A 25,930-nucleotide genomic window follows, 5' to 3' on the forward strand; every position below is an offset into this window, starting at 1 on the left:
GGATTGAGCAGAGCTCTGGGAGATGTTCAGGGCTTGGGGTGTTGTTGTAGAATCTAACCCTGCTTTAAACTGAACCAGGCCACACTTTTAAGATTTTTCTTGTAAATACGTTTTTCTTCCTCTTCAGTTATGAACTGCTTCGTATTAGTCCATCAACATCTGTCACATCAGGTGTGTGTTGGCTTTCTGGGCCTAATAAACATTTTATTTTACACTTACCTTCCCTTCGTTGGCTGATCAGGCACATTGTGGCCTTTTAAGCAGGTGAGTGGACCTTTAATTAATATTTTGGTTTTTATAATAAATGTTCTGTCTTCATCTGTAAAGTGAAGGTTAAAGAGGTCTGCACTCCTTTCCTGAGGGAATAACCATGCCTGTGTTCAGATGCAGTCCAATAAGAAATGTGATAGAAACTGTGTCTTTATTTACAGTAGAAACTCTAAAGTAAAGAAAAAATAACAGAAGGACTGCTGGGCTTTGCTGCAGAAAGGTCTGAAGCATCAACACCTTTTCATGAGCCATGAAGTCCATCAGAAAGAGAAGAGGGGATCGGGTGGTACAGGGTAGGTGTTTGCTGCAGGAAGAACTGGTCCACCTCACAAAATGGATGGCATCATGAGGAAAGAACTTTAGGTTGAAATGTTGGAGCAGCATCTGAAGACATCAGCCAGAAGGTTAAAGGTTGGACATGAATGGGTCTTCCCCATTTCTCTCTTTATTCTGTCAAGTGGTCTTGTTTGGTAATTCTACCTGACCCAAACCAGGAAATGGGAGAATAAATGGTTCTGTCTCTTTTTGTAGTGTATGTAAATATCTGGTCTGGGTCTGTGTGTGAAGTCAGTCTTTTTCTATTCACTGCAGTAGAAAAACTCAGCAAACCTCATTATCAACCGAAAATAATTCAATTTTCAACAGATTGTTTGAGCTGTTGACATGTTGAGGATCCTCAGTGAATCATCTTCAGACGCTGAGTGTTTGTCCTCCACAGATTAATTTGAATGGAGAAGTGGCCTGTTAAAGTGAAAAGCTGTGATTGGATTAGTGATGTAATGATGTTATCTGCTTTGGGTCTGTCTGCCTGTGTGTGTGTGTGTGTGTGGGTCTGTCTGCCCGTGTGTGTGTGTGTGTGTGTGTGGGTGTGTGTGTGTGTGTGTGTGTGTGTTTACAGTAAGTGGCCTATTTAGGACCTTTTCTCATACAATCACTTACCTTCTAAAGCCTTATGGCCCTAAGGCCCGGTCCTAACGAGTGGGCCCCCAGTTTTAGCATTCAATTGTGGTGATAGTTAAGTTCAGGTTAAACTTAGTGTGTCTCTAAATTCTAGCTGATTTTTCTTTTTGTAAACTCAAAACAATCTGCATCAAACATCATATTGTTTGAGATATGTTTACATGGGAGGCTTCAGCTTGTTTGCATTTACTGAACAGGAGAAAGAAAATCCTACTTTTTTACTATATCTTTCGATTGATCTTCATATCTGAGCAAAGGAAAGTTGGTACATTTGGTTGGTATCTAATTAATTAGTGGATCACTATGCTATATCTAAAATGATGATCAATGTTGAAAAAAACATGCAAAGAGAAAACTATAAGTCAGAGTTACATTTACCTCTGTATGTGTATCTCTGTATGACCTCATCCCCAACAGGATTTGTTCATTTTTAAGCTCATGGCTTGCTAACAAATGCTAACATTGCTAACTGTAGTAAAAACAGATAACAACACAAGACTGACACAAAGTCTCTGAAAAGACAATCATCCAGAAAGAGTTATTGGTACTATGGGTGTTACTAATTTAATTACACACAAACCAGCAGAAATACAAATAAATAGTATTTTACTGTTACATGTGGCAGCATTTTGGATTTTAAGAACAGGACTAGGAGGTGATCACTGGCTATTAAATTCCTATTTTGCATGCGCAGAAATGCTGACCTAATTGTTCTCAGCAGCAGTGCTATCATAAAGGACAATACAAATTAAAAACAATTTTAAAAAATAAGCCAGCATCGTACTACGGCACAGCTAGCCGCTGCAGGAAGTTAGAGAAGGTGCTGATTTAGACTCCAGTGAGATTGGGACTTGCATCAAAGCAGACAGGTCACCTTATTCAAATAGCAACCTTTGTTTGTATGACCTTGAACCTTTTCGACTGTTTGTATGAGTGAGTGAGGTAGTCAAGGCAGGCCTCGGCTCTCGCAGGCCGCAGCAGCCCTAGATGGAAAGACACCAGGCAACCCCACAGTGTAGCCATATTCTCACTGAACCCACGAACCTGGTCACCCTGGTGGCCAGGCGCTTGGACAAGCCCCCAACAGCAGAACCTGCCAGCTCCGAGGAGGGAAGGCATCAGCAACCTGCAGCGCCTGGGGCTCAGATGAACCAACGTAGGAAAGCCACTGTGTCATCCCACCCGGTCAGTCAGCCACAGAGAGGTCAAGGGGGGACAGGAGCCCTACTAGAGACCAGCTCTGTCCTTGCAGCCTGCAGGGAGACTGGAACATCGCTTAGAGACATAGGCCGTCGGCCAGGAACCCACCACGCACGCCCTGAGACCCCACTGTGACACCACAACACCCCAGTGCCATGCCGCTCCCCCGTGCCCTGTTTATGTATAAGCTCAGCCGGCCACTCAAAAACCTAGAAGAGTCTTCTCCAACAAGCTGTGTGATATTTATTGATCTGTTTTTTGTGCTCAAAGAAAAGACACAAATCAAAAATACACAACAGAAAAAATATCACCACTTCCTGTTAGTGAACAAATTAGCATCAGCAATGCAGCACAGCTTGCTGCTACATGAAGTTAGAAAATGAGTTTGAGACATTTTCTGAAAGATCACCAGATATTTTATGGTCTATTAAATGTTTTCATGTTGAAACCAACACAAAATAAATTTCTATGGGAAATCTTTGTTTATATATGAGCTAGCGTAAGGAGCTACCTGAAGCTGGAAAAGTATCTGTTGTCGCGTCATCATGAGCATCAGCCTCACACGGCGTCCTCATGGATTTCCTCTCCAGATAGTAAAACCCTTAATGTTGACATCATTGTGTGAGTTAATGTCAGTTTCACAGACTCTAAGTGGACCATATGCTTGGTTCTGGATCTAAATTCTGTGCTCTACCCACTCTGGCACTTGTGGCACTGGAAGGAACATTCTCAGTGAATCGGTAACATGTTGTTTCCATAAAATGGTTCATTTCAAGACATTTTAAAACAATATCTCTGACGACGGCAAATTCTTACTGCAAATGTGAGAATATGGGATTGAAGATTGCAGATGTTGGAAAGTTTCTGTTGCTTCAAATGAACAAATGATGAAGAGCCTGAAGCATGTTACTATAGCAACCATTAAAACTTCAGAACTTAAAAACTAGGATCCTCTTCATTTTCATTGTCTTACTCACTCAGCATAATAAATACAGTGATCGACATTGTTGCAGCATGTTTTACAAAAAATAATGTCTGAATTTGTGGATCAAAGTACAAGAAATAAAAATAAAACTATGATTCAGTGATCAGCTACCTTAAGAACCAGGACTCATTCGGAGACATCTTGGTTCTGGTTAATCTTCGTTCAGATCCTGTTTCCTCCCGTGGAACCAAGTTCCTCAAAAGCTTTGGAGTCCCACAGGAAATATACTTGCCTTTCCAGAGCAGGAATGCTGCAGGATGCCTGCTCTGAATTCAGGAGGAGATGCCATAACTTCGGAAAGCATCAGGCTTGAATCTGGAATTGTCTGAAAGTAAGACGACAACAATCTGGAGGAAGGGGAAATGAGAAATGTCTTCATCTTGTGTTTAACGGCTTTTAGTAAAAGTTCTTTAAAGTCACAGAGTGTTTCTCTCTGTTCTGTTGAAGTGAAAACCCAACTGTGAGCATAACTGCTGCAGGGCAAGGAGGCTAAGCATGAGCACGATTTCCATCTGATTTGGTGTAGAACTCAAAATGTCTGACGGAGAGAAAGGAGACTGCTGGAAACACCCAAATCCTTCATCAGCAACAGGCCGAACCAGCCCGAGACAGGCGGAGAGGCTCTTCCTGCTCTGCTGCAGCCGCCTGCAGGGGAGGAGGAGGAGGAAGAGGGGTGTGATGGGAGGAGAGATGCCTGTGTGCTTCTCTCTCCAGCAGGGGATGATAGGAGGAGGAGGAGGAGGAGGAGGGGTCTGTATCTGGAGATGGAGGGCTGTCAGGAATGTGGGAGAGCAAGTAGACATGCAGCGAGCGAGGAGTCGAGCTGCTCGCACTAAATTTAACAATGAGAGTCCAGAGGCAGTTTAAATTTAGTTTGCAGCTTCGCTGAGTCTGAGCAGCTCCTGCTGCTGCTGCAATTATTTATACAGCAGAAAACATCTTCATCAGTGTGTCAGAGCTGAGAAAATGATGATCAACAAGGGTTGGCAAGAGATTTTAGTTTCAATTCTGTCCAAAAGTTCTGATTCAGCCATAATTTCTTTAGATTTTACTTCCAAGCAGCCAAACTGTAATGTTCTAAAGTGATGTGGCTCAGTAGTTCCTTTGAGTTTCTGAGGGTCTTTTTGGACTCTGGCTGCAAAGAGCCTGAAGCTTCAAATATTTCTGAACTTAACAGACGTTATCTTTTGTGCAGCGGCTGAGGGATGAAGTATACTGTATCTGAAGAAGGCCCAGAAAGTACACAAAGCACAACTAAACACATTAGTAAACTGTAAGTAAGTAAACTTTATTTATATGGCACATTTCACAGCTACAAATCACAAAGTGCTTTACAGAGTGCAAATAAAATAAATACAGATATAGGCTTAATATAGTACAAAGACAATAAGAACAGGTAAAATCAACAAGTAGAACATTTAACTAAATGTTTGTCTAAATAAAAGTGTCTTTGCAAATACTGACAGCAAAACTGAATAATTGGCACAGACTGTTCTCAGACTGCAGGTTTACTGGTGGTTCCTAGAGTCTCTAGAAGTAGAATGGGAGGCAGATCCTTTAGTTATCAGGCTCCTCTCCTGTGGAACCAGCTCCCAGTTTTAGTCCGTGAGGCAGACACCCTGTCTACTTTTAAGGCTTAAAACTTTCCTTTTTGATAAAGCTTATAGTTAGAGTGGCTTAGTTTATCCTGAGGTATCTCTGTAGTTATGCTGCTATAGGCTTAGGCTGCTGGAGGACATAATGACCACTTTCACCCTCTTCGCTACATTCTCAAACTACTCTCCAATTTTGCATTATTTGCTGTTATTTCAGCTTTTAACTTTGTTCTCTCTTTTCTATTCCTAGAAGCTACACCTGGCCTGACTCTGTGTCTACCTGTGACACCTTTCTGGAGAGGGGCATTGTCCAAGCTTCTGCTGGCAACAACTTAATGCTCACCTTCTACCGATGATCCACATGATCCTGTCTTTCAGTGTTTAACCCTTTCTCTCTCCTAGACATGGAAATTGACTGAGCTTCTACTGTAACTAACTCTATGTTCTCTCTTTCAGACTCTAACCTTGAAAACTGGATCAGAGTTTATCTGTTCTTTCTTTCTAGATGAAACGACTAAAGGAGCTACATCTATTAACATTTACTTTTCCTTCCCATAGAAAGTACTCCTGGATCAGTGCTTCTTTGTTCTCTTTGTGTCTCTGCTCTGTTCTCTCAAACCCCCAGTCGGTCGTGGCAGATGGCCGCTCACACTGAGCCTGGTTCTGGTTCTGCTGGAGGTTTCTTCCTGTTAAAAGGGAGTTTTTCCTCTCCACTGTCGCTACATGCATGCTCAGTATGAGGGATTGCTGCAAAGTCAACGCCAGTGACTGTCCACTGTCTCTACATGCTCATCCAGGAGGAGTGAATGCTGCAAGTCACTGACTGGATGCAATCTGCTGGGTTTCCTTAGATAGAAAAACTTTTTATCCAATTTGAATAAATAACTGAATCTGACTGAACTGTTCAATGGTTACGATTAATTGGAATGTATGAACCTGACTGTTGTGAAGAACCTTGAGACGACATGTTGTGAATTGGCGCTATAGAAATAAACTGAATTGAAACTGAATTGAATTGACACGGTCTCCGTAAAAATTCACAGCAAACACATTTAAGGAGAAGCTCTCCAAACTCTGCATACAGCAAAAACAAACACTGAGAGTTTTCTAGGAATGCCAGCTGATTTTACTGGAAGTAGGAAGTTTGATGTAACGCGAGTAAACGTCACAGATTTGGTGACCTCAGATAATATTTCAGAAAACTAATTCAAAATAAACTGTTCAAGAAGACTGGAATGAAGCTCTTGTTCAGCATTGAGAAATTCATGCATTTCAGACATTAACATCTGAACCCTCCACATGTATAAGTTGCAACATTTTTATATTTATTTTTATGTATGCTTTCATATTTTATCAATTATAGATATAAATTTTCCTAGGATTTGAAAACTTGAAGGTATCCACTCCTTTGGTTTTCTCTAAAATATTATTGTCATTTTCCTCATTTTATTTATGTTGTGAACATTGCTGATTTTATGTCTAAGGTCAACTTGAACATGCTTTTTAAAATTTTTTTAAATGTTATTATTCTATTAAACAAGTACAGGCTTACAGACTGCAAAGACTGAACAAATTAATAAGTGTAAAAACGTGCAAAGTCCAAAGAAAACTAAAATGGAAATGAGAACTAGAGTGGATATTTATTCAAAAGGAATCTAATAAAGTATCTTTGTTCTCAATTCATGGATCTAGAAAACAGATACAGCATCAGGTTGTTACAAAATGCCACAATTATATAGATATAGAAAGAAAACACTACACCCTGTCGAGGTAAGGTCCTCAGATTATGATGTATGCAGATGATATTGTGATCTGTAGTGATGTTGGGGAACCAGTGGAGGAAAGCCTGCAGAGGTGAAGGTATGCTTTGGACAGAAGGGGACTGAAAGTAAACATCCATGAGTAAGAATGAGAGGAAGACAGGTGGAATAGTGAAGTTGTGAGGAGCAGATGTATTGAGGTTGGAGGTGCGTAATGTTCTGGGGATAATCATCCAAAGCAAGGTGGAGTGGACGGAGATGAGTGTGAGGAATAGAAGGTTTACTTGTGTGCAGAAGAGAAATAGTAGATAGAGACCATTGTTTCAGAGATGTTAGGTCTTATTTTGTGCCTTGAATGATTAAGATCCTGAACCTAAGCTGGTGAAGTGAGCTTCTTTTGTTGGTTTTTCAGGTTCTGCTTTAGCTCCATCAGGTCAGTGGAGCTTAGGTTAGAGCTGCCGCTTCTCCTTATTGAAAGGACACATTGCTGGATACAAACTGAGTGCCGTATTTTGGAGGTTTTTTTTTAGCCTGTCCCACTGGGAGGAGAACTGGAGGCCGACCAGAACTCACTGAAAGGAAGTATATATCCCTTCTTGCCTGGAAACATCTAGAAATCCCTCCAGATAATATTGAAAGGGTCACTGGGGAGAGGGATGTGGGAATCTCTTCTGGAACATCTACCTCCAGGACCTGATCATTAATAAGTGGAACATGATGGATGGATGGATGGATGGATGGATAGATGGATAGATGGATGGATAGATGGATGGATGGAAGGCTGAATGGATGGATGGATGGATGGATGGATGGATGGATGGATGGAAGGCTGGATGGATGGATGGATGGATGGATAGATGGATGGAAGGCTGGATGGATGGATGGATGGACGGATGGATGGATGGATGGATGGATGGATGGATGGATGGATGGAAGGCTGGATGGATGGATGGATGGATGGATGGATGGATGGATGGATGGATGGATGGACGGATGGATGGATGGATGGATGGAAGGCTGGATGGATGGATGGATGGATGGATGGATGGATGGATGGATGGATGGATGGGTGGAAGGCTGGATGGATGGATGGATGGATGGATGGAAGGCTGGATGGATGGAAGGCTGGATGGATGGATGGATGGATGGATGGATGGATGGATGGATGGATGGATGGATGGATGGATGGATGGATGGATGGATGGATGGAAGGCTGGATGGATGGATTAAACGAGGGAATGTTGGTACTTTTAAAACGGCTTTTACAAATGAAAATTATCCATCATATTGCAAGTAAATTTTTTTAACATTTATTTACTTTTAAATATATTTAATTAGATTTTTATAAAAGTTACAATAAAGAACAAAAGAAAAACCTGAACAGGATCTGAAGATTTTAACCCAAAACTGAACAGAAAACTGTTTTCCTTGCTGGATTGTTCGAATATTCTGCACAAGGTTTTCCTCCATCCGTGGAAAATGGAGCTGAGAGATTGACCCTCCCTAGTGTGGAAACAGCAGCACTCCTCCCCCCTCGACCCTGAGGCTGGCTGACAGTTGGCATCCTCTTCAGATCCCAGGATAATTCACCCCCCCCCCCCCCCCCAAGGTGTGAGTGGTTTTCTGGATTTCATTCTGAAATGGGAGTTTCAGGTGGAAGTGGGTTGAATGTGGGAATGTATCACCTCTATTGTCATGTTTTCTGGTGGTGCCCTTGCCAGTGGTGCTACCAACAGGGGGTCCAGGTAAAGTGGACTTGCTGGTCCCCTAGCTGGCTGGTCCCCTAGCTGGCCCAGTGATACCGTGTTCCACAAGCATTATATTTTTTTATGAAAAAGTAAGAAATCTAATACATATAATGCATTTGGATGAGTTGCAACAAATACTTTCTTTGTCCCCCATAGTGGGGGTCACTTTCTATCGTCCATTCTCCACCACCTTATATAAAGCGACATCATAATCAACTTCTTATTTGATTTGATTTTAAACAAATGATTACATTTTGAATAATAAAATGTTTTGGTGCGCCCGTTGTAAAACTTCCTGGACGCGCCCCTGACAGTAACGTGTGTCCGTGCGTAAAGGCAGAGATGCTTGGTGGCCACGTCCCCTTGGAGACTGGAGAGACAACACGTGATGAGCTTTACTGATCAGGTTCAGAGAACCAGAGAGACACCGAGACACGGCGAGAGACAGGCCGGGGCACGGAGCCTGGAGCCCGGCCACCACTTCAGCCAACCTCCGGAGCAGCAGTTACAGTTGAAGAGTTGAGTTCGTCTTGTTTGTTTCATTAGAGAGGAGGAAGAGGAGGAGGAGAGGAGGAAGAGAAGCAGAGCAGCAGCAGCAGGAGGAGGAGGAGGAGGAGAGAAGAGGAAGAGGAGGAGAAGCCGGAGTAAAGTTTGTCCAAGTTTGCACATCCCTTCGGAAACGCCATTTTGATTCCTCTCCTCTTCGGAGCGACTTTGCACCTCTTCCTCCTTACGTTTTTTTAACTTCATCCTTCCTCACCACCGCCACCACCACCACCATCATCATCCGCGCCACGATGTCTCGGCGTAAGCAGCCCAACCCCAACAAAGTCCGCGGTAAGTCAACGTTTTTTCTTCCGCTAACATCGACCTGCTGCCCGTTTCTGAGCAACAAGTTAAATTGTCGAGTCAAAGTTCCTCTCTGATCCGTGGAGTGGGCTTTTCACGGGGTTTTTTTTTTTTTTTTCTCTCTCGTCTCCGTGTTGCTTCCTAGTTTGATGCGCATCCAAGCGGAGGAATTCAGCTCCTCTTCCGTCTCTTCCTCATTCAGCTTGCAGCTAATTATCACCAACAACTTCATGTTTTCACGCTCTTTAGCGCAACTTTTATCAGCCGTTTGCACTTTTCTGGCTGTTATTCGGCGGTTATTTTCCGCCGCAGGGGGGGTGGTGGAAACGGAGAGAGAGAGAGAGAGAAGGGGGGGGGGGGGGTTAAAGTCTGCTCTCAGCCGGAGGCGAGCATCCATATCTGGGTGCACTTTGGTCGGAGCCTCGCTGCTAGTGGCCATGTGTAAAGCTATCAGTCCCAGACAGCGAGAGCAGCAAGCTAACGGCAGACCCTGCTGCAGCTTCCGGTCTTCACTTTCAGAATAAAACACCTGTTGATCCACATCGCATCAGACGTTGCGCTGCGTTTCATTTACATCAGAGGCCCGAGTGAAACCATGATCCAGTTAGAGGCTGAAATGTCAACGGGATTTAATCATTGTTACGATTGATGATCTGAAGTTGGATGAATCCTCTAGAATTCCCATTATCCAGAATCCAATGAATGTTAGGTAGAGATAGCTGCAGTGTAAAACATCTATTGGTGAAGTCATGGTAAGAAGTCCATATGAACAGGTTATTACTTCAACCATGATTGTGGCAGCAATGTTGGGTTTTAAAAACTCTTTTTTTATTATTATAATGTTTCTCTGTAACTTGAAAACTCTGCCTTCAAATGCCAATAAAATGCACCATTATGTTCACTGAACAGGCTAGCTACTGTTAGCTCAGTTGCAGATCTTGTACAGTTTTGCGAGTGACTGGTTTTATTGGTATATAATAATATATGTTCATGTTTTTATTGTATTAATTTGGCAGCCATGTTGGATGTTGACCCAGTAAACCTCTCAGGGTTGTGTTGTGTGACTGTTTATAGTCATCATTGGTTGTTCAGATGATCATGGATGGGTTGAATGCTGAGTAGGATGTTTTTGGGGCTGTGATGATGAGTAATGTTTCTGTTCTGATTAATGATCTTTTCTTTGGGAAAAATGACTAACTGTTGCTTTGGCTAATAAGGGTAGTTTTGTCTTTTAGTATATTTAACATTCCTATATTTATCTGTTGAAAAGTTATTCTTATTGTCAATAAGTTGGAGTATTTGATGATTTTAAACAGTTGATGTTGTCGTTTTATTTTGAAATTCAACTGGCCTTGTTTCCGTTTGTGTCCGGGCTAACTGCAGTTAGCTCGACCCCTGTATGGTGACCTTGCCCTGACATTTTTAGCACTAAATCGAGACCAGTTCATTTATAAACTGCTCCGATGTGGTTGCGGCTCGGTCAGGGGGTCCCTGCCGTTTGGGTTGCGCCGCTTTTTGCGGCAGTTTGGCGACTTTTCGCCGAGTTTCTGACAGTTTTTCCCCCGCCTCCCCAGCAGCAGCAGCAGCAGCATCGACGTGACGCCTGTTGCATCCTCCTCCTCCTTCCTCCGCTTCAGTCCCTCTTTTCTGATCTCTCGACATCTCGCTCCGCTTTAACTTTAATTAAAGTCGTTAAATCTTCGCACCCTGAGCAGTTTTCAGACCCACACCGTCGTCTCGGTGAAGTTTTCCCGGCTCAGTTAGCTGTTATCCGGGGTATTTTCCGTGTCGCTCCGCGGGAGAAGATGCTGTTATGGCCGTTAAATAACTCCCATAACTTGTTCTGAACTGGGCCAAAGAGTCCCTTATCACTGAGCCGGGTCAATGATTGACGGCCTGGGTTTGGTTTGGCCCCCAGTGGTGTCTCAGGGCTGAACCGGTTAGATAATGGTTCAACCTGAGGAACTTTAAGTTCTCTATAAAAACGGAAAACATCAACCTGGAGCTCCTGCATTTGTTTGTAGCCACATTGAGCCTCCTGCAGATTTCCTCACATGTCCACAATAAAAACAAAACTAGGAAAAAACGAAACTTTAATGAGAATTCATGCAAAAACACACTGTTGATAAATGTGCATGGAGATAAATATGGAGAAAACATATTTGTTAAAGAAAATCCAGGTTGGAGCTGAGATGCACCGATCCATTCTTCCTCCGGCCGATATTTCTAGCGATCAGGTCTGAACTGCTGATTCATTTCTTTTTCCTAAGGGGTTGTAAAAATGGCTGCAGGCTCCTTGATGGGGGTAGAAAACATCAGTTGAAGCTGATCTTTGACCTTTTGATCCTTTGTGTTTCATTCTAATAAAAATCAGAAAAACACTGAGCAGATTTTTCAGAACCAAGTTCTCATCTTTAACCTGTTGCTGCTGAAATTCAGGTGAAAAATATTTACATTGCAAATGTTTTTCTCAGGTTATTGGCTTAAAAACATGTCAAAGAAGAACTGAAATGGTTCATCCTGTCGATGGACTGAAAGCGGTGATCGATCTACATGTTGATGTATTTAATGAAGAGTTTGAGCTGCTGATCACCGATTTAACGGCAGACTAAAGAAAATCGAGGTTTAAATCGATTTATATTTAGCTGAAAGGTAAAGAGGGAGATGGTCGCAGGGAAACGAGCTGGTTCTGATCTCTGGCTGATGGATTGGGCCATCGTTAGTTTTTATGGTTCTGTGGTTAATTTATGAAGCCAAACCATCAAGTTTGAGCCGTTTATTTTCTCTGTGATTTAAGTCTGAACCAGAATAAGGTGCATTACTACAGAAAGTAACAAATGCTGCAAATGTTTTAGTTTAAAATAAGATTGTGTAGAAAGTTTTATTTTCCTTGTATTAGACATAAAATGAGATGATTTGATTATTTTTGACGATGCAGAAAAATATCTTGTATTTCTAATCTCCGGACGGTTTATTTTGAGCTCCATCTTGGTCCGACCAGCTCAGCCTCTGAACCAGAAGCTGCAGGTCTGACTGGATGTGAGCAGAACCAGCCTCATCCCTTCATTCTGCAGCTGTACCTAAAGCTTTGTTGCTCTTGAAGATGCCGTATTGGAAGAAGTTGATGTTGGATTTTAGTTTTCCGTACGTGTTCATGGTGTGTATGCCAGGTCATGTCCAGACTCAGAGCCTGGATCTCTGATAGTCGTTGTTGTTACAGAAGCTTTCAGAACATTTCTGTAGAGCTGCAGTGTTTTGGTTCAGCTGCTGTAGTTCAACTGGACTATGTTCTGTCCCCTTCCGTCCCAGAAGAACTTTTATTAGAACTATTCGATGCAGGAAAGTTGGTTCCATTCTGCAGGATAGACTGGATCAGTGCAGCTTTTCTGAGGTCCTGTCCCAATACTCACACTTCCACCCTTGTGTCCCTGAATTGTTCCCGTTGAGAGTGGTCTTTAGCCCCGCCCCCTTTGTGCCCTCAATCCGCCCTTCGGCGAAGCCCTCATCTAAGCGGACTTCGCCGAAGTATATTACCCACAATTCACTGCTGCAGATGACGTTCTGAGCAAAAACCAATCACAACCGTCAACGTAACCAGTCATCAGATCAGAATAATAAGAACTGCGTAAACTTTAGACAGCAAGCCGACAAATATATTTTTTACTGGTTTTCCAGGCTCAACATTGTAAGAAACCAGTGGGTTCAGAGTGATTCTGGGCCAGTTCTGGGCCAGTAGATCATAACACTGAAGTTACCTTTTAAACAAACACTGGAGCAGCGAGAGTCTGGTGTGTAAACCTCCGTCGCTTCCCGCACTTTATTCTCCTCAAAACAATTTCTTGTTGCAGTTTTAAATAGTTTTTTTAGCAGCAAGACTGAAAACAGCGCTGGTTCCCGCCCTTTTTGATGTTACAGTTACGGTGCAGAGGTGCAAGTCGATGACGTCACTCCTACTGTCCCAATTCTCCAATTTTACAGCTTGTAACCTGCGCACTTTAACCCCTACATGCACTTGTACAAAGTACACACTTCATAGAGGGGTTAGGGTGTAGTGTGGGTATTGGGACAGGGCCTGTGATGATCTCCCTCATGTCCGTGCTGCTTTTGGTCCTCCTCCTCCTCCTCCTGCTACAGAAGGCAGAGGAGGAGGAGGACGGATCCGGATGAGCAGTTAGCATTCCATTACGAAATTCAACACTGAAGCTGAGCTGGGCCCTCGGCGACAGGCGCTGATCTCTCTCACGGACAGGACGGGGGAAGTTTTAACTCCTCGTTTGGTGGAGCAGCAGTAGTTGGAGGCGGGGTCTTCAGCAGGAGATGGAGACGGGTGGGGGAGGGACAGGCTGTGTTAATCACAGCATCAAAGTGGATGTGGATTCCTCCCTGGGTTTGGATGCTGGAAAGTTCGCCCAGAGTTTCATCATCTGGCGGTTAGATTCAGCCTGAAACTCGTCTGCAGCTCTGCAGGGCAAAAACAGGAAAAACAGGATTTTTTAGGCTTATTTATCAGGAGAGAAGAATGGGAGGATGCAGCAACTGTGCAAAAGTCTTAATCCAACTCATAACCCTGCATGTTTGTTCTCATAAAAAGCAACTCTTCAGATCTGAAAGGTTCCAGAAAATTCTGGCTCCTTGGAAAGACAACAAAGAAAATGAGGGCTTGATCAGGACTTCTGAGAAGCTAAATAACATCATCCTCCTCAGCGGTGCTGGAGCCTTTAACATGTCCAGTGGTGTGTTGGATGATGTCGTCATAGATGATGTGTGGCGCTCCGATGCACAAAGAGCATGTTGTGTTCCCGGTGTGCTCCGTTGGGAGCTGTTTTTGTGGGAATGGCTTCCTCGGAGCCTGCAGTCAGAGTCATGTAAAGACATGATGCAGCATGAAGCCGAGGATGCTTGTTTTCACTGCGTACAGGTGGAGGTGGAGCAGCAGGAGGAGGAGGAGGAGGAGGAGGGCAACCAACCGACTGTGACTCCTCTTTATCTCCTCTTCATCATCCCTGCAGCAGCCGCCTCCTCACCGCCGAGTCTCTAAGTGACTCGGATTGGATGGGATTCTGCTGATTGATGGACTGATTTACCAACAGAACCGAGTCTCATCAGGTTCTGTTTCATCAAATGAACAACGTCCTAAAAACAGGATAAAAGTGACGTCTAGTTGAGGCATCTGGAAAGTCATTTAGTTTACTTTGGATGTCAGATATCAGGGAGTCAAGAACTTTTAATTAAAGGTGACTCATGTTTTAATTTATGATTTTGGTCAAATATATTATCAGGATTTTCAATAATAATAATAATAATAATAATGTAAAAAGAACTGTCACTTAAATATACGCTATTCAGTTTAAATATAAAATCATCAGTAAAAGTAAGAAATCAGTGTTTTACTTACAAACTATAGACAAATAAATCTCTAACATTATTGTCTGAAATCCACTTCCTTTCAGGTTTATATCAACTTTTAGTTTTAGTTTCTGTAAATAAGTTCTGCTTTTTATTTTCCTTTAAAAATGAAATTAATGTTTAAAAACAAAGATTATTTTTTTTCATTTAAGATGATTTAGGTTGTTACTACTTTAATAAATGAGTTTAATTTGTAATATATACAATAACAGTATAATAATAGTAAACTCTTAATAAGAGGATAAAGATGTGAAATAAAAAGCTGAAATGTTTGAATAGTTTTTCTCTAAACTGTTTCCTCTGATGAACTCAGAGCATCAAACCAACAGAACCTTCCTGCAGGTTGGGAGTCATTAATAAATCTGATGTGTGATAGTTACACTGCAGTCATGTGACCCTGTGTGTGTGTTAATAGGAGTTTCAATGGGACGTTTGTGTCCACGGGGACAGAAGTCAAGCAGCTAATTAAAAGCCGGGTTCCTCCACTGAGACTTGAGTTTCTGCACATTAACCTCACATTGACACACACACACTAACATGTCGTTACACTGCAGAGAAATCCAGTTTAGAACCTGTTGATGCTGACGGAGGAGCAGCAGAATATATACATAAATAAATAAATGCTCAATAAATAAACAAACATTTGATTAACAGTGAATAAATACATGTAGGGAGTAATTAAATTATTCAATAAGACATAAATGTATTTATCTCTTTTAATTAGCTTCTTGATTTATTCACCTTTGTAAAAATTACATTATTTATTTATTTATTATCCATTACAATTTCCAACTTTATTCGTAAATGACTCATTTTTAAATGTATTTGTTTATGTGTGTTTTAATATTTTCTGTCAGTTTTATGTTTCCTTTGTATTGTTTTACTCCATTTGTTCACTGCTATTTATTTATGCTCCTGCTTTGTACATTTCCGTATGCATTTCTGCCTCATTATGCAAATGAGGAGGGGCGTGTCTTCTGCCTATTGGCTGGTTAGCTTTAGCCTGCGTAGCTGGAATCAAATAGACTGGAGGAATTAGAACGCTGCTAAGAGGTCGCACACAGAGCATCTGCCTGCCGAGTTCGCCATTGTCTAATGCTTTTTGGTGGGGAAAAGCCATGCAGATGATTAAAGGGAATTAAAATGTTATAATTAACATTTTCTGAGAAGTAAAACGCTTTGATTGGTCAGCAAAAATATTTAAGTCTATGCAAACACGAAAAAGCTAAATCTTTGTAGTTTATAAAGATATTTCACCAACAAAATACTTTTTCTCTAACATTGATAACGTTGCCAACATTGCTAACTTTGCTATCATTGCTAACAGTGGTAACATGGCTAACTGTGCTAACTCAGCCATTAATGTTAACATGGCCAACATAATTTTAAAAATAAGAATTTTTCCTGGTTTTCAGACTGAGTTTAGCAGCTGGAGCCACTAAATGTTGCCAAACTGATTTTTATTTTCAGACTTCATGTGATTCAGTCCACGTTTCTGCCCTGAAACTTTGAAGTGAAAGAAAATAAAGGTTTTGTGAACTGAACCTAAAGCAGGGAGTACTTGATGTCCTGATGTGGAGAAGTGAGCTGTAAAGACACTGGTCTCATTGGTTCAGATGCAGACAGAGACGAGGAGGAGGAGGATAAAGGACGGGGGGATGGGTCTAACACCTCAGGCTGAACCATATGGTTTCCCACCTTCCTCCTCTTCGTCTGAACTGGAGCAACCTGGGAAAACTGGCCTTCATGTTCCTAGGCTTTTATTTTGAAACTATCTGGTAGATCTTCTCATATAAACGTCTGTTTATTAAAGTCTTTAGTCTTTCAGTTTTTACGGGTTTAGGAATTATTTTCAGCCATTTTGTGTCCTTGTTCTATTTCTTGACGCGGTTCTGATGTATCATCTGAGGTCATTTGGTGCAAGTCAAACATTCTCTAGCTTTGTTCTGCAGCTCTTTGGAGGTTAGATTGCTTTGTTTTGTGTCTTCATGTTGCAACTTTATGAGTCGTTTTTAAGCTTTTTCTTCCACTTTGTGTTTTCTTTGACCTCATCTATTTTCAGGATAATTAGTGTTTTCTTGTTTTGCCTTTTTTGCTAAGTGTTTGGTTTTATTTCAGCTATTTTATGTTGTATTATGGTTGTTCAGTTTTTTATTATTTTGTGTTGGATGCTGCTTTGGTTCTTTTTCCATCCATGTTTGGTCATTTTCTTCTCTTTTCTACGTCTTTGTGACCGATTTAGGAGATTTGGCGTTCCCAGTTAGTTTGTTATATTTCACTTGTCGTATCTTTAAGATTATTTTAAAGGTTCGGACCCTTTTTGGGTCGGATCCATCTGAAGGTTTAACATTTTTTCAGCTTTTTTGCACCGTAAATATGTAGCAGCTTTTTGTTTCTTGCTGACTCGCTCCAACCTCCTTCAGGGCCTCAGCTGTTTTTTGCCACTCTAAATGCCGGAGCAGTTGAACTCCATGACAAACGGCACCAGTTCAGACCCGAACTGGGGTGTTACCTGGCACTGCTGCCGCAGAGGAGCCTCCTGGTGGTATCAGTCTGTGACTCAGAGTTACGGGATGATGTCTGAGCATGAAGGTGTTGCAGCTGACTCATCGGAGCTTCTTGATGTGACAAAAAGATGGAGGACGTGACGGATGTTCCTGATCGTCCTCTTCCTGCTCTGAAGTAAAACAGGAGGGACAATAAGAACCAATCTACACATATTAGACTGTTAAAATTATGGACAAAAAGCTGAAAAATGGCTGTAAATATTCTGCAGAAATAAAGTTTAGAATAAAACTCAGATATATTCATACTAATACTGATCATCATGTTATTGATTATTGGTGGAAGCTGATTTGAACTCAGACAAGATGAATCTGAGCTGCAGATCTCTAAACTAGGACAGAAACACACACACATCAGAGACGAGTGTGTCTTCTGCTGGTCTCCGCCCACTGGAGTGTCTCACTGTGGGATCAGTGTCACCACACACACACACACAAACACACACACACACAAGAGGCCCGCTCTGTGGTCTCTCTGCTGGGTTTAAATTTAGGTGACGGAGGGCGTTTGAGACCCGACATGACGGCGATCATTCCAGGACCCTTGATCCTGAATGAAGATCCGGTTCTGACCGTCACACCTTGGCCTGTTTACAGAACCACCAACTACAAACACAATAAGAATCTCTGTTTCGTTTATAAAACATCTTTTGGCTGAGAGTGATTATAGTTATCATGAAGAGGAACCCAACTTTCTTCTTTTGTTTCCACCATGCTTTTCATACCTCCTCCCACAGCTTTGGAAGAACCCATCCATGAAAACGTGGCTCAGTCGGGAACAGTGATCTTTGACCTTTTGGTGTTAAAAAAGATTCCCTGTAAACATTAATGAGTGAAGGCCAGTCCTGTTTGGACCTCCAGAGCTCAGCCATGGTTTCCAGCAGAACCAGCATTCAGAGATTCGTTTTATCCCAGAAAGTTGGACTTCATCAGAATGAAGTTTCTTACCGTTTATAGTTTTTCCACCAATCACTTTGACTTTGATTTTCCCACCGAATATTTAGCTTAGAGTTTGATGATGGTTCTGACCCAGTGAAATATTCAGAACTTTTTGAATTTAAACTCTTATCAAATCATAGGTGTGTCTGTCTCCTTCCAGCTTGTCTCCCACTGCTGTAGGACCTACAGTTTTCTGACCAATCAGAGCCCAGAGTGCAGAAAGACACACCCACACACTCATTCACTCCCAGTAGATTTTACCTCTGGGTGGTTCTGGAGAGACTGGACCTGGAGGTTCCCCTCAACCTGGGGGATCTCCTAGTGAAACCACTGAAAAATGTCCATCTGGGAGCACCAGAAGGATCTGTGTCCCACAGAGATGTCCCTCGGGTTGTTTGTAGGTCAGAACCCGCTCCCTGCTTGGCTGATGGGAAGGAGGGAATCACCATGGCAACCACTGTGTGCCTGCTGCCTTTTCTTTCTAAAGTAGGTTTTAATTTCTCATTTGGCCTAAAATAAGGAAGCTGGTGTTTGGGCAGCAGCTGAATTGACGCCATTTCAAATCTTCTTCTTCTGATTTTAAAGCTGCTCTTCTCCATCTAAGTTGAAATGTTCTGTGGTGCTGTTCAGTCAGCTGTGTGCTGTTGTACAGATTGTCTTTAGTCATTTGGTTTTAGATTCTTGGTCATTTTTTGCATTTTTCAGAAAGTATTAAAACCAAATATTCTTTTATTTTGAACTTTCTTTGTTTTATTCAACAAACGAATTAATAAGCAGGATTATTACAGGCTCGTTTCACTGTGATTCTGTTCTGTTTACGGCCAGCTGGGTTCTGAACGTCCAGCTGGGTTCTGAACATTGAGCTGAGAACAGGAGAACTGTCTAGAGCTAAAACTCTAAAATGAGCCAGATGTTCAGTTTTTGGTGCTCCAGATGTCTCTGATGGTTGAACCTAAACCTCGGGAGCATGAAAGGAGGCCGAGCCCAAACTCTGGTATCTCTGCAGTTCTGCAGTTGTCCGACCTTGACCCGGTGAGTTTGTTACACAGGCTTGTTTGTGTAACTTTGCTCGTTTGGAGCTGATTCAGTGGTTTTCATGCAGTTTTCAGCCTCTGAGGAGAAGCTCTGCAGAGGTTGAACACTTGTGTGACTACAGATAATAAAGGCTTCATGTGGACCAGCAGCTATTGTTTGTCCACTTCCTCCTTCTCTTCTGCTCTCCTGATGAGAGGCTGCTTCACTTCCTGTTACCCATCCTCTTCCTCATTCTCTCAGGATGGACCAATCAGGCTTTTGAGGTTAGATCAGCAAAAGAAAAAAATGTCATCTCTTTCAAGATTTAAGAACAATCATTTTTATGGTTCTTGTTGTATAAAGTTGACAGAATCTGAACCTCTGCTGAGATGTGTTTGGACCGGGCCAAATGAATTCATATGTAAATGAGAAAATACTGGTTAGATTGTAGCTCAGAGGAGAACATCTAAACATAGATGGAAATGCAGGAAGAAGAGAAAATAATTTGAATCAAACATTCAGGTTTTCTGTTTTTCTCAGTTTGACATAAAAAATAAAACGCAACAATGAAACTTCCAGAGGGTTGTTGCTTTAAGACATTTTAGCTCATTAAAAACGTTATTTCAGGGTACTCTTCTAAGGAGTTTAATGTGTTTGTTGGTTCAATAAACAGCCTGCTGAGGACCCGAGAAGATCAGTTCAACTAAACTTAAGTTACTGAGAGCAGCAGCTGAATTTAGCTTTTAAAATGAGCTGCTCACTGTTTTATTACAGCTCACAGGAATTCATATTAAGTTCTAATTAAAACTGAATTAAGATGCCACTCTTTTCTCTTCCAAATATCAGCTGAAAGTCAATCAGTGCTTATTTTCTAATCATCACTTTTATAATCTGATAGAAATATGTGATATTTAACAGCAGTAATAAAAGTAGTTCATTTTTATTTAGTTTTTAACACTAATTAGATGATGCTCTTAGGTGATAAAAAGAGATGCTGTTTCTCTCCATTAAAACATAAAATAAATGCAGTTATGTTGAGATGCATCTGATGTGGAATCAGTCTTCATCATAGTATCTCCATGTGTCTCAATCAGAACGACTGCTTGGTTTTTAATATTAAGTGGACCCATATTTTCCATGCGTTCCTGCTGCGTCTGCTGGTGATAGACGGACCTGTTAGATGGACCATCGCAGCTTTAATGGCTGAGACGCTGAAGCTCACAGAGGGTGGTGGGAACATCTGGAGAAGAGTGAGGGACCTGTGGCGTTGCTGTTAGCATTATTCCAATATTCAGCATTCATTTCCTAATAGAACCCAGTCCTGATGTAAAGTGCAGAACCCTAACAGCAGCTTAGCATTTTAACATGCAGGAAGCTGTGGAGCAGTCTCATGGTTCTGGTACTGATGATGTGGGACCGTTTCAGAGACCTGTTCCTGACTCCCGTCACTATCTTCTGCAGGGCCTTTCCCCTAACCTTGGCACATCCAACACAGCTTATCATTAATGATTTACACTGAGCACCGGTCCTTCATCCTGGGAGGAGAACATGAGATTCTTTTATTGTTCATGATTCGGGTCGGCATCAAGGAGTCCATGAGACTCACCATAAAATGTGGAACTGTTTCTTTAAACAGAGCCAGTAGCAAGTTGGAATCATAAAGTTTAAGATATGCTCCTCTGAGCATCCTCCTCCTCCTCCTCCTCCTCCTCCTCCTCCTCCTCCAATCATTGGGACATTCTTTCACAGTGGAGCCGCTCAGACTTTGGACTCTCAGTAAATACGACTTTATTTGCAGCCAACAGGGTGAAGGTAGCTCCAGGCGTGTGTGTGTTTGTGTGAGTGTGTGCGCACTAACCATCACACACACTCATGCAGCGGTAGTTAGCTCCACAAGCTGCTTATCAGCAGCACAGTCTCACCACACCCACACACACTTGAACACACACTTAGAGCTGCTGGCATCCCATACAACAGGTCTGTCTGACATCAGACAAGCCTTCTTTGCTCCTCCACCCTTCATCCGTCCATCCATCGTCCATCCTTTCATCCATTCAACCGTCGGCTCAAACACACCTTCCCTCTCAGGGCTCCGACATGTTTGTAGCCTGTTTGATAAGTGAAGTAGGTGAAAGGTGTGTGGTTCCTTTGGTCGCCTGGATGAAGGTTGAGAAGTCAACTCTGGCTTTGGATAAACGTTCTGAGCTGGTTCCTTAATGTACTGTTAAAATGCCGAGAGGTTGGTTTGTGTAAACACCTGAGCAACACAGCCAGGTACTAAGCTCCGCCCCGTCTGGATGAAAGCGAGCCCTGAACTTTGACTGGCAGGAAGCTTTAAGATGTTACATAGTGACCATGTTAAATGCCTGCTGCAGTACAAGTTCAAGTCTGATGCCATTCATTATATCCTGATATAAATATCAGCATTTACACAATAGTTGTTTCTCTTTATTTTGCTGTGCTAATCAGATCTTTATAGTGGCGTTATAATAACCTCATTACATCATAAATAAATGCTGACTGACAGCGAATCAGCACATTAAAACATGGGCTGATGGGTTCCAGCAGACAGAACTTGGTTCTTCTAACAGAGGACTTCAAGATTGTTGAGCCTTGCTGATGTGATCATGAACATCTCCACACTCTGACCTCCTACACAAAGACTGTTCCTCTTACAGATTTAATCTGTCTTTGCTTTTCTGGCCTACTTAAACAAACCTGAATAAATAGAAAAAGCTGTTTCCAGAAGATCATTTCATCTATTAAAGTAAAAAATGAATCCAAACCAAGACAACGCTGTGTGAAAAAGTAATTACTCCCTAAACCTAATAACTAGTTAGTCCACCCTTAGAAGCAGCAGCTGTTCATGGGTAAATAGTAACGGGTTTTTCCATCACGGTGGAGGAGTACTGACCTACTCTGCTTTGCAGAATTGATTTAATTCCGACACATTGGAGGATTTCCCAGCATCAACAGCCTGTTTACGGTCATGCCACAGCATGTCACTCAGACTTAAGACCTTACTTTGTCTAGGACACTCCACAGCCTTCATTTTGTTAGATTTAACCATCCAGCATTGGACTCACTGGTGTGCTTTGGATCATTTTGGATCACAACTCATGGTCGGACATTCTCCTTCAGGATTTCCTGCCAAAGAGAAGAAATGATACTTCCATCAATTATGAAGAAACAAGTCCAGGTTCTAGAGAAGCCAAGCAGCCCCAGACCATCATACTGCCACTACCATGTTTGACTGTTGGTATATTATTTTTTTGAACTGCTGTTAGTTTTACAACAGATGTAGAAGATCCCACACCTTCCAACAAGGTCCACTCTTGTCCCATCAGTCCACAGAATATTGTCCCAAAAGTCTTGGGGATCATCAAGATGTTTTTTTGGTAAGAGTCAGACGGGCCTTTATGTTCTTTTGGGTGAGCAGTGGTTCTGGGCTTGGAGTTCTCCCATATATAAGCCATTTTTACCACGTCTCCTTTATTATTGTTGAGTCATAACATTTGACCTTAACCATGGCAGTAAGGCCTGCAGAGCTTCAGATGTTGTTCGGGGTTCTTCTGTGACCTCCTGGATGAGTTGGTGTTGATCTCCTGGATGAGTTGGTGTTGATCTCCTGGATGAGTTGGTGTTGACCTCCTGGATGAGTTGGTGTTGACCTCCTGGATGAGTTGGTGTTGATCTCCTGGATGAGTTGGTGTTGATCTCCTGGATGAGTTGGTGTTGACCTCCTGGATGAGTTGGTGTTGACCTCCTGGATGAGTTGGTGTTGATCTCCTGGATGAGTTGGTGTTGATCTCCTGGATGAGTTGGTGTTGACCTCCTGGATGAGTTGGTGTTGACCTCCTGGATGAGTTGGTGTTGACCTCCTGGATGAGTTGGTGTTGACCTCCTGGATGAGTTGGTGTTGAGGTCTTGAAGTAATTTTGGTAGGCTTGCCACAGCTGAGAAGATTCTCCACTGTTCTGTTCAGCTAATGGTTCTCAGGGTGGTTCTCTCACCTGCCTGGTGATGAAGATGTTCCTGTTCACATTGTCTTTTAGCCTGAAGTGCCTGGTCCTGAACTCTCACTTGTTATTTGAGGATGTGATGCGATGAAAGGAACTTTAGCTGGCAAAGCCTGGGGTCAAGGCCTCCAGTAATGATGGACACCATCTTCTCTGAATGTGGTCTCACTCCCACCTTAAAGCTGTCTCCCGTGCTACAGATGTTTGAAAAGAGTTGACCGGATCTGACTGAAGGTAGTTTTTGTGTGATTGGTGCAGTTTAAAGTGTGAAAGCAGGGACCACGTTTGGTCAAAAAACGTTGTGCATAGGTCTCAGGTAGATTGATGTTACAGTTGGAGAAATTTCATTTAATTCAGATTCTTAAGTCATTTCTGAACCTTTAATCTGCAGACCGTTAAACATTTCTGACTCAAGCCTAAAGTAAAGGATTCAGTACATTCAGTATCAACATATTGGCTGATGTGATAAAGAGTTCATGGAATTCAATAAAAGTCAGTAACTGAAAGCCTTTAGAGGATTGTCTCCATTTAAAGCATCCAGGTCTGTTTCTGTTGGAGCAGAGACTGAAGGACCGGCTGTAAAGAACCAGTTCTGTTCTCCCCTCCCTCCCTCCGTTCCACTCTCTGCATTCCTGCTGACTAATCGGTTCTGTCAGCTGCTGAGGAGGAGGAGGCCCGACGTGCAAATAACAGCAGCGGTTAGAGGTCAATGAAGGTAGATCAAGTTTTAGCTGCAATCACTTCACAAGCTGTCTGGGGCATAAAAAACATTTTCCTCTCTGTTTATTTCCTCCTTTCTTCCCTGTTCATGTTTCCTCACAGTTCCTCCCTTCATTTCCTCTTCATCTCCTCTTTTCTTCCCTAATCCCGTCTTTTGTTCTCTTCTCTCCCTGGACTCTTGTTGCTTTTTTATTTTTATTCAAGTCCATCCATCCACCCGTCCATCCATCCATCCATCCATCCATCCATCCTTCCAACCATCCACCCGTCCATCCATCCATCCATCCATCCATCCATCCTTCCAACCATCCATCCATCCATCCATCCATCCATCCATCCCTCCATCCGTCCACCCGTCCATCCATCCATCCATCCATCCAACCATCCCTCCATCCGTCCACCCGTCCATCCAACCATCCCTCCATCCGTCCACCCGTCCATCCATCCACCCGTCCATCCATCCATCCATCCATCCAACCATCCCTCCATCCGTCCACCCGTCCATCCATCCATCCATCCATCCTTCCAACCATCCATCCACCCGTCCATCCATCCATCCATCCATCCATCCATCCAACCATCCCTCCATCCGTCCACCCGTCCATCCATCCATCCATCCACCCGTCCATCCATCCATCCATCCATCCAACCATCCATCCATCCATCCATCCTTCCAACCATCCATCCATCCATCAACCCATCCATCCATCCACCCGTCCATCCATCCATCAACCCATCCATCCATCCATCCATCCATCCTTCCAACCATCCATCCATCCATCCATCCAACCATCCATCCATCCATCCATCCTTCCAACCATCCATCCACCCATCCATCCATCCATCCATCCATCCAACCATCCATCCATCCATCCAACCATCCACCCATCCACCCATCCATCCTTCCAACCATCCATCCATCCATCCACCCACCCACCCATCATCCATCCATCCAACCAACCATCCATCCAACCATCCATCCATCCATCCATCCATCCATCCATCCATCCATCCATCCATCCTTCCAACCATCCATCCATCCATCCATCCAACCATCCATCCATCCATCCATCCATCCTTCCAACCATCCATCCACCCATCCATCCATCCATCCATCCATCCATCCATCCATCCAAACCAACCATCCATCCATCCATCCATCCATCCATCCTTCCAACCATCCATCCATCCATCCATCCAACCATCCATCCATCCATCCATCCATCCATCCTTCCAACCATCCATCCATCCATCCATCCTTCACCAATCCATCCATCATCCATCCATCCATCCATCCATCCATCCATCCATCCATCCATCCATCCATCCATCCATCCATCCATCCATCCATCCATCCATCCATCCATCCATCCATCCATCCATCCATCCATCCATCCATCCATCCATCCATCCATCCATCCTTCCAACCATCCATCCATCTATCCATCCATCCATCCATCCATCCATCCATGGCTCTGATGGTGTGGTTGTTTTTGAGCTGCAGCTTGTAAATGGAGCTCACAGAGCTGCATAATCCCCATTAATCTGACTATTAGCTGTAATCTGACACACACACACACACGGCTGCATTGAGCAGGTACTACTGTTTGTTCTACAAACACAGGACACGCCTCGTTACCATGGCGACCACAGGCCCGACATGCCCCCAGACTTTGTTCTTTTTCTCTCTTTCTTTCACTCAAACAGTTTGAGACGTCGTCCAGTTTACCTGAACCTCCACGTTTCAGGGCGGATGTTGTTGTTTCCTCTTGATCCACGACTCATTTCAGCCTGAATTTCACTGTTTGTCTACATGTTCCTTCTCTGATCTGTTAAAGTGGCCTGGATCGGTGCGTCTGAAGGTTCTTGTGTGGACTTTGTCTGCTTTTGCAGTCAGTTTG

General features: G+C 42.8%; 1 protein-coding gene across 7 annotated transcripts in view; it reads left to right on the forward strand.

The window, feature by feature from the left end:
* Positions 1–8,552: 8,552 nt before the first annotated feature.
* rreb1a (ras responsive element binding protein 1a) overlaps positions 8,553–25,930 on the forward strand; it is a 66,843-nt gene continuing 49,465 nt past the window's right edge. For 3 of the 7 annotated variants that reach the window (XM_047349285.1, XM_047349286.1, XM_047349289.1), the window contains exon 1: positions 8,556–9,355. Coding sequence is in view for 5 of the 7 variants with exons in the window: in XM_047349289.1 (XP_047205245.1) it covers positions 9,316–9,355 (40 nt within the window). In the remaining 2 variants the exon portion in view is untranslated. Of the gene's footprint in view, positions 9,356–25,930 lie in introns of all 7 variants that reach the window. The other 4 variants (XM_047349283.1, XM_047349284.1, XM_047349288.1 and 1 more) reach the window with 3 other exon arrangements.

The sequence above is a fragment of the Girardinichthys multiradiatus genome, chromosome 21 (assembly GCF_021462225.1).
Source record: "Girardinichthys multiradiatus isolate DD_20200921_A chromosome 21, DD_fGirMul_XY1, whole genome shotgun sequence".
In the NCBI taxonomy this organism is placed as follows: Eukaryota; Metazoa; Chordata; class Actinopteri; order Cyprinodontiformes; family Goodeidae; genus Girardinichthys; species Girardinichthys multiradiatus.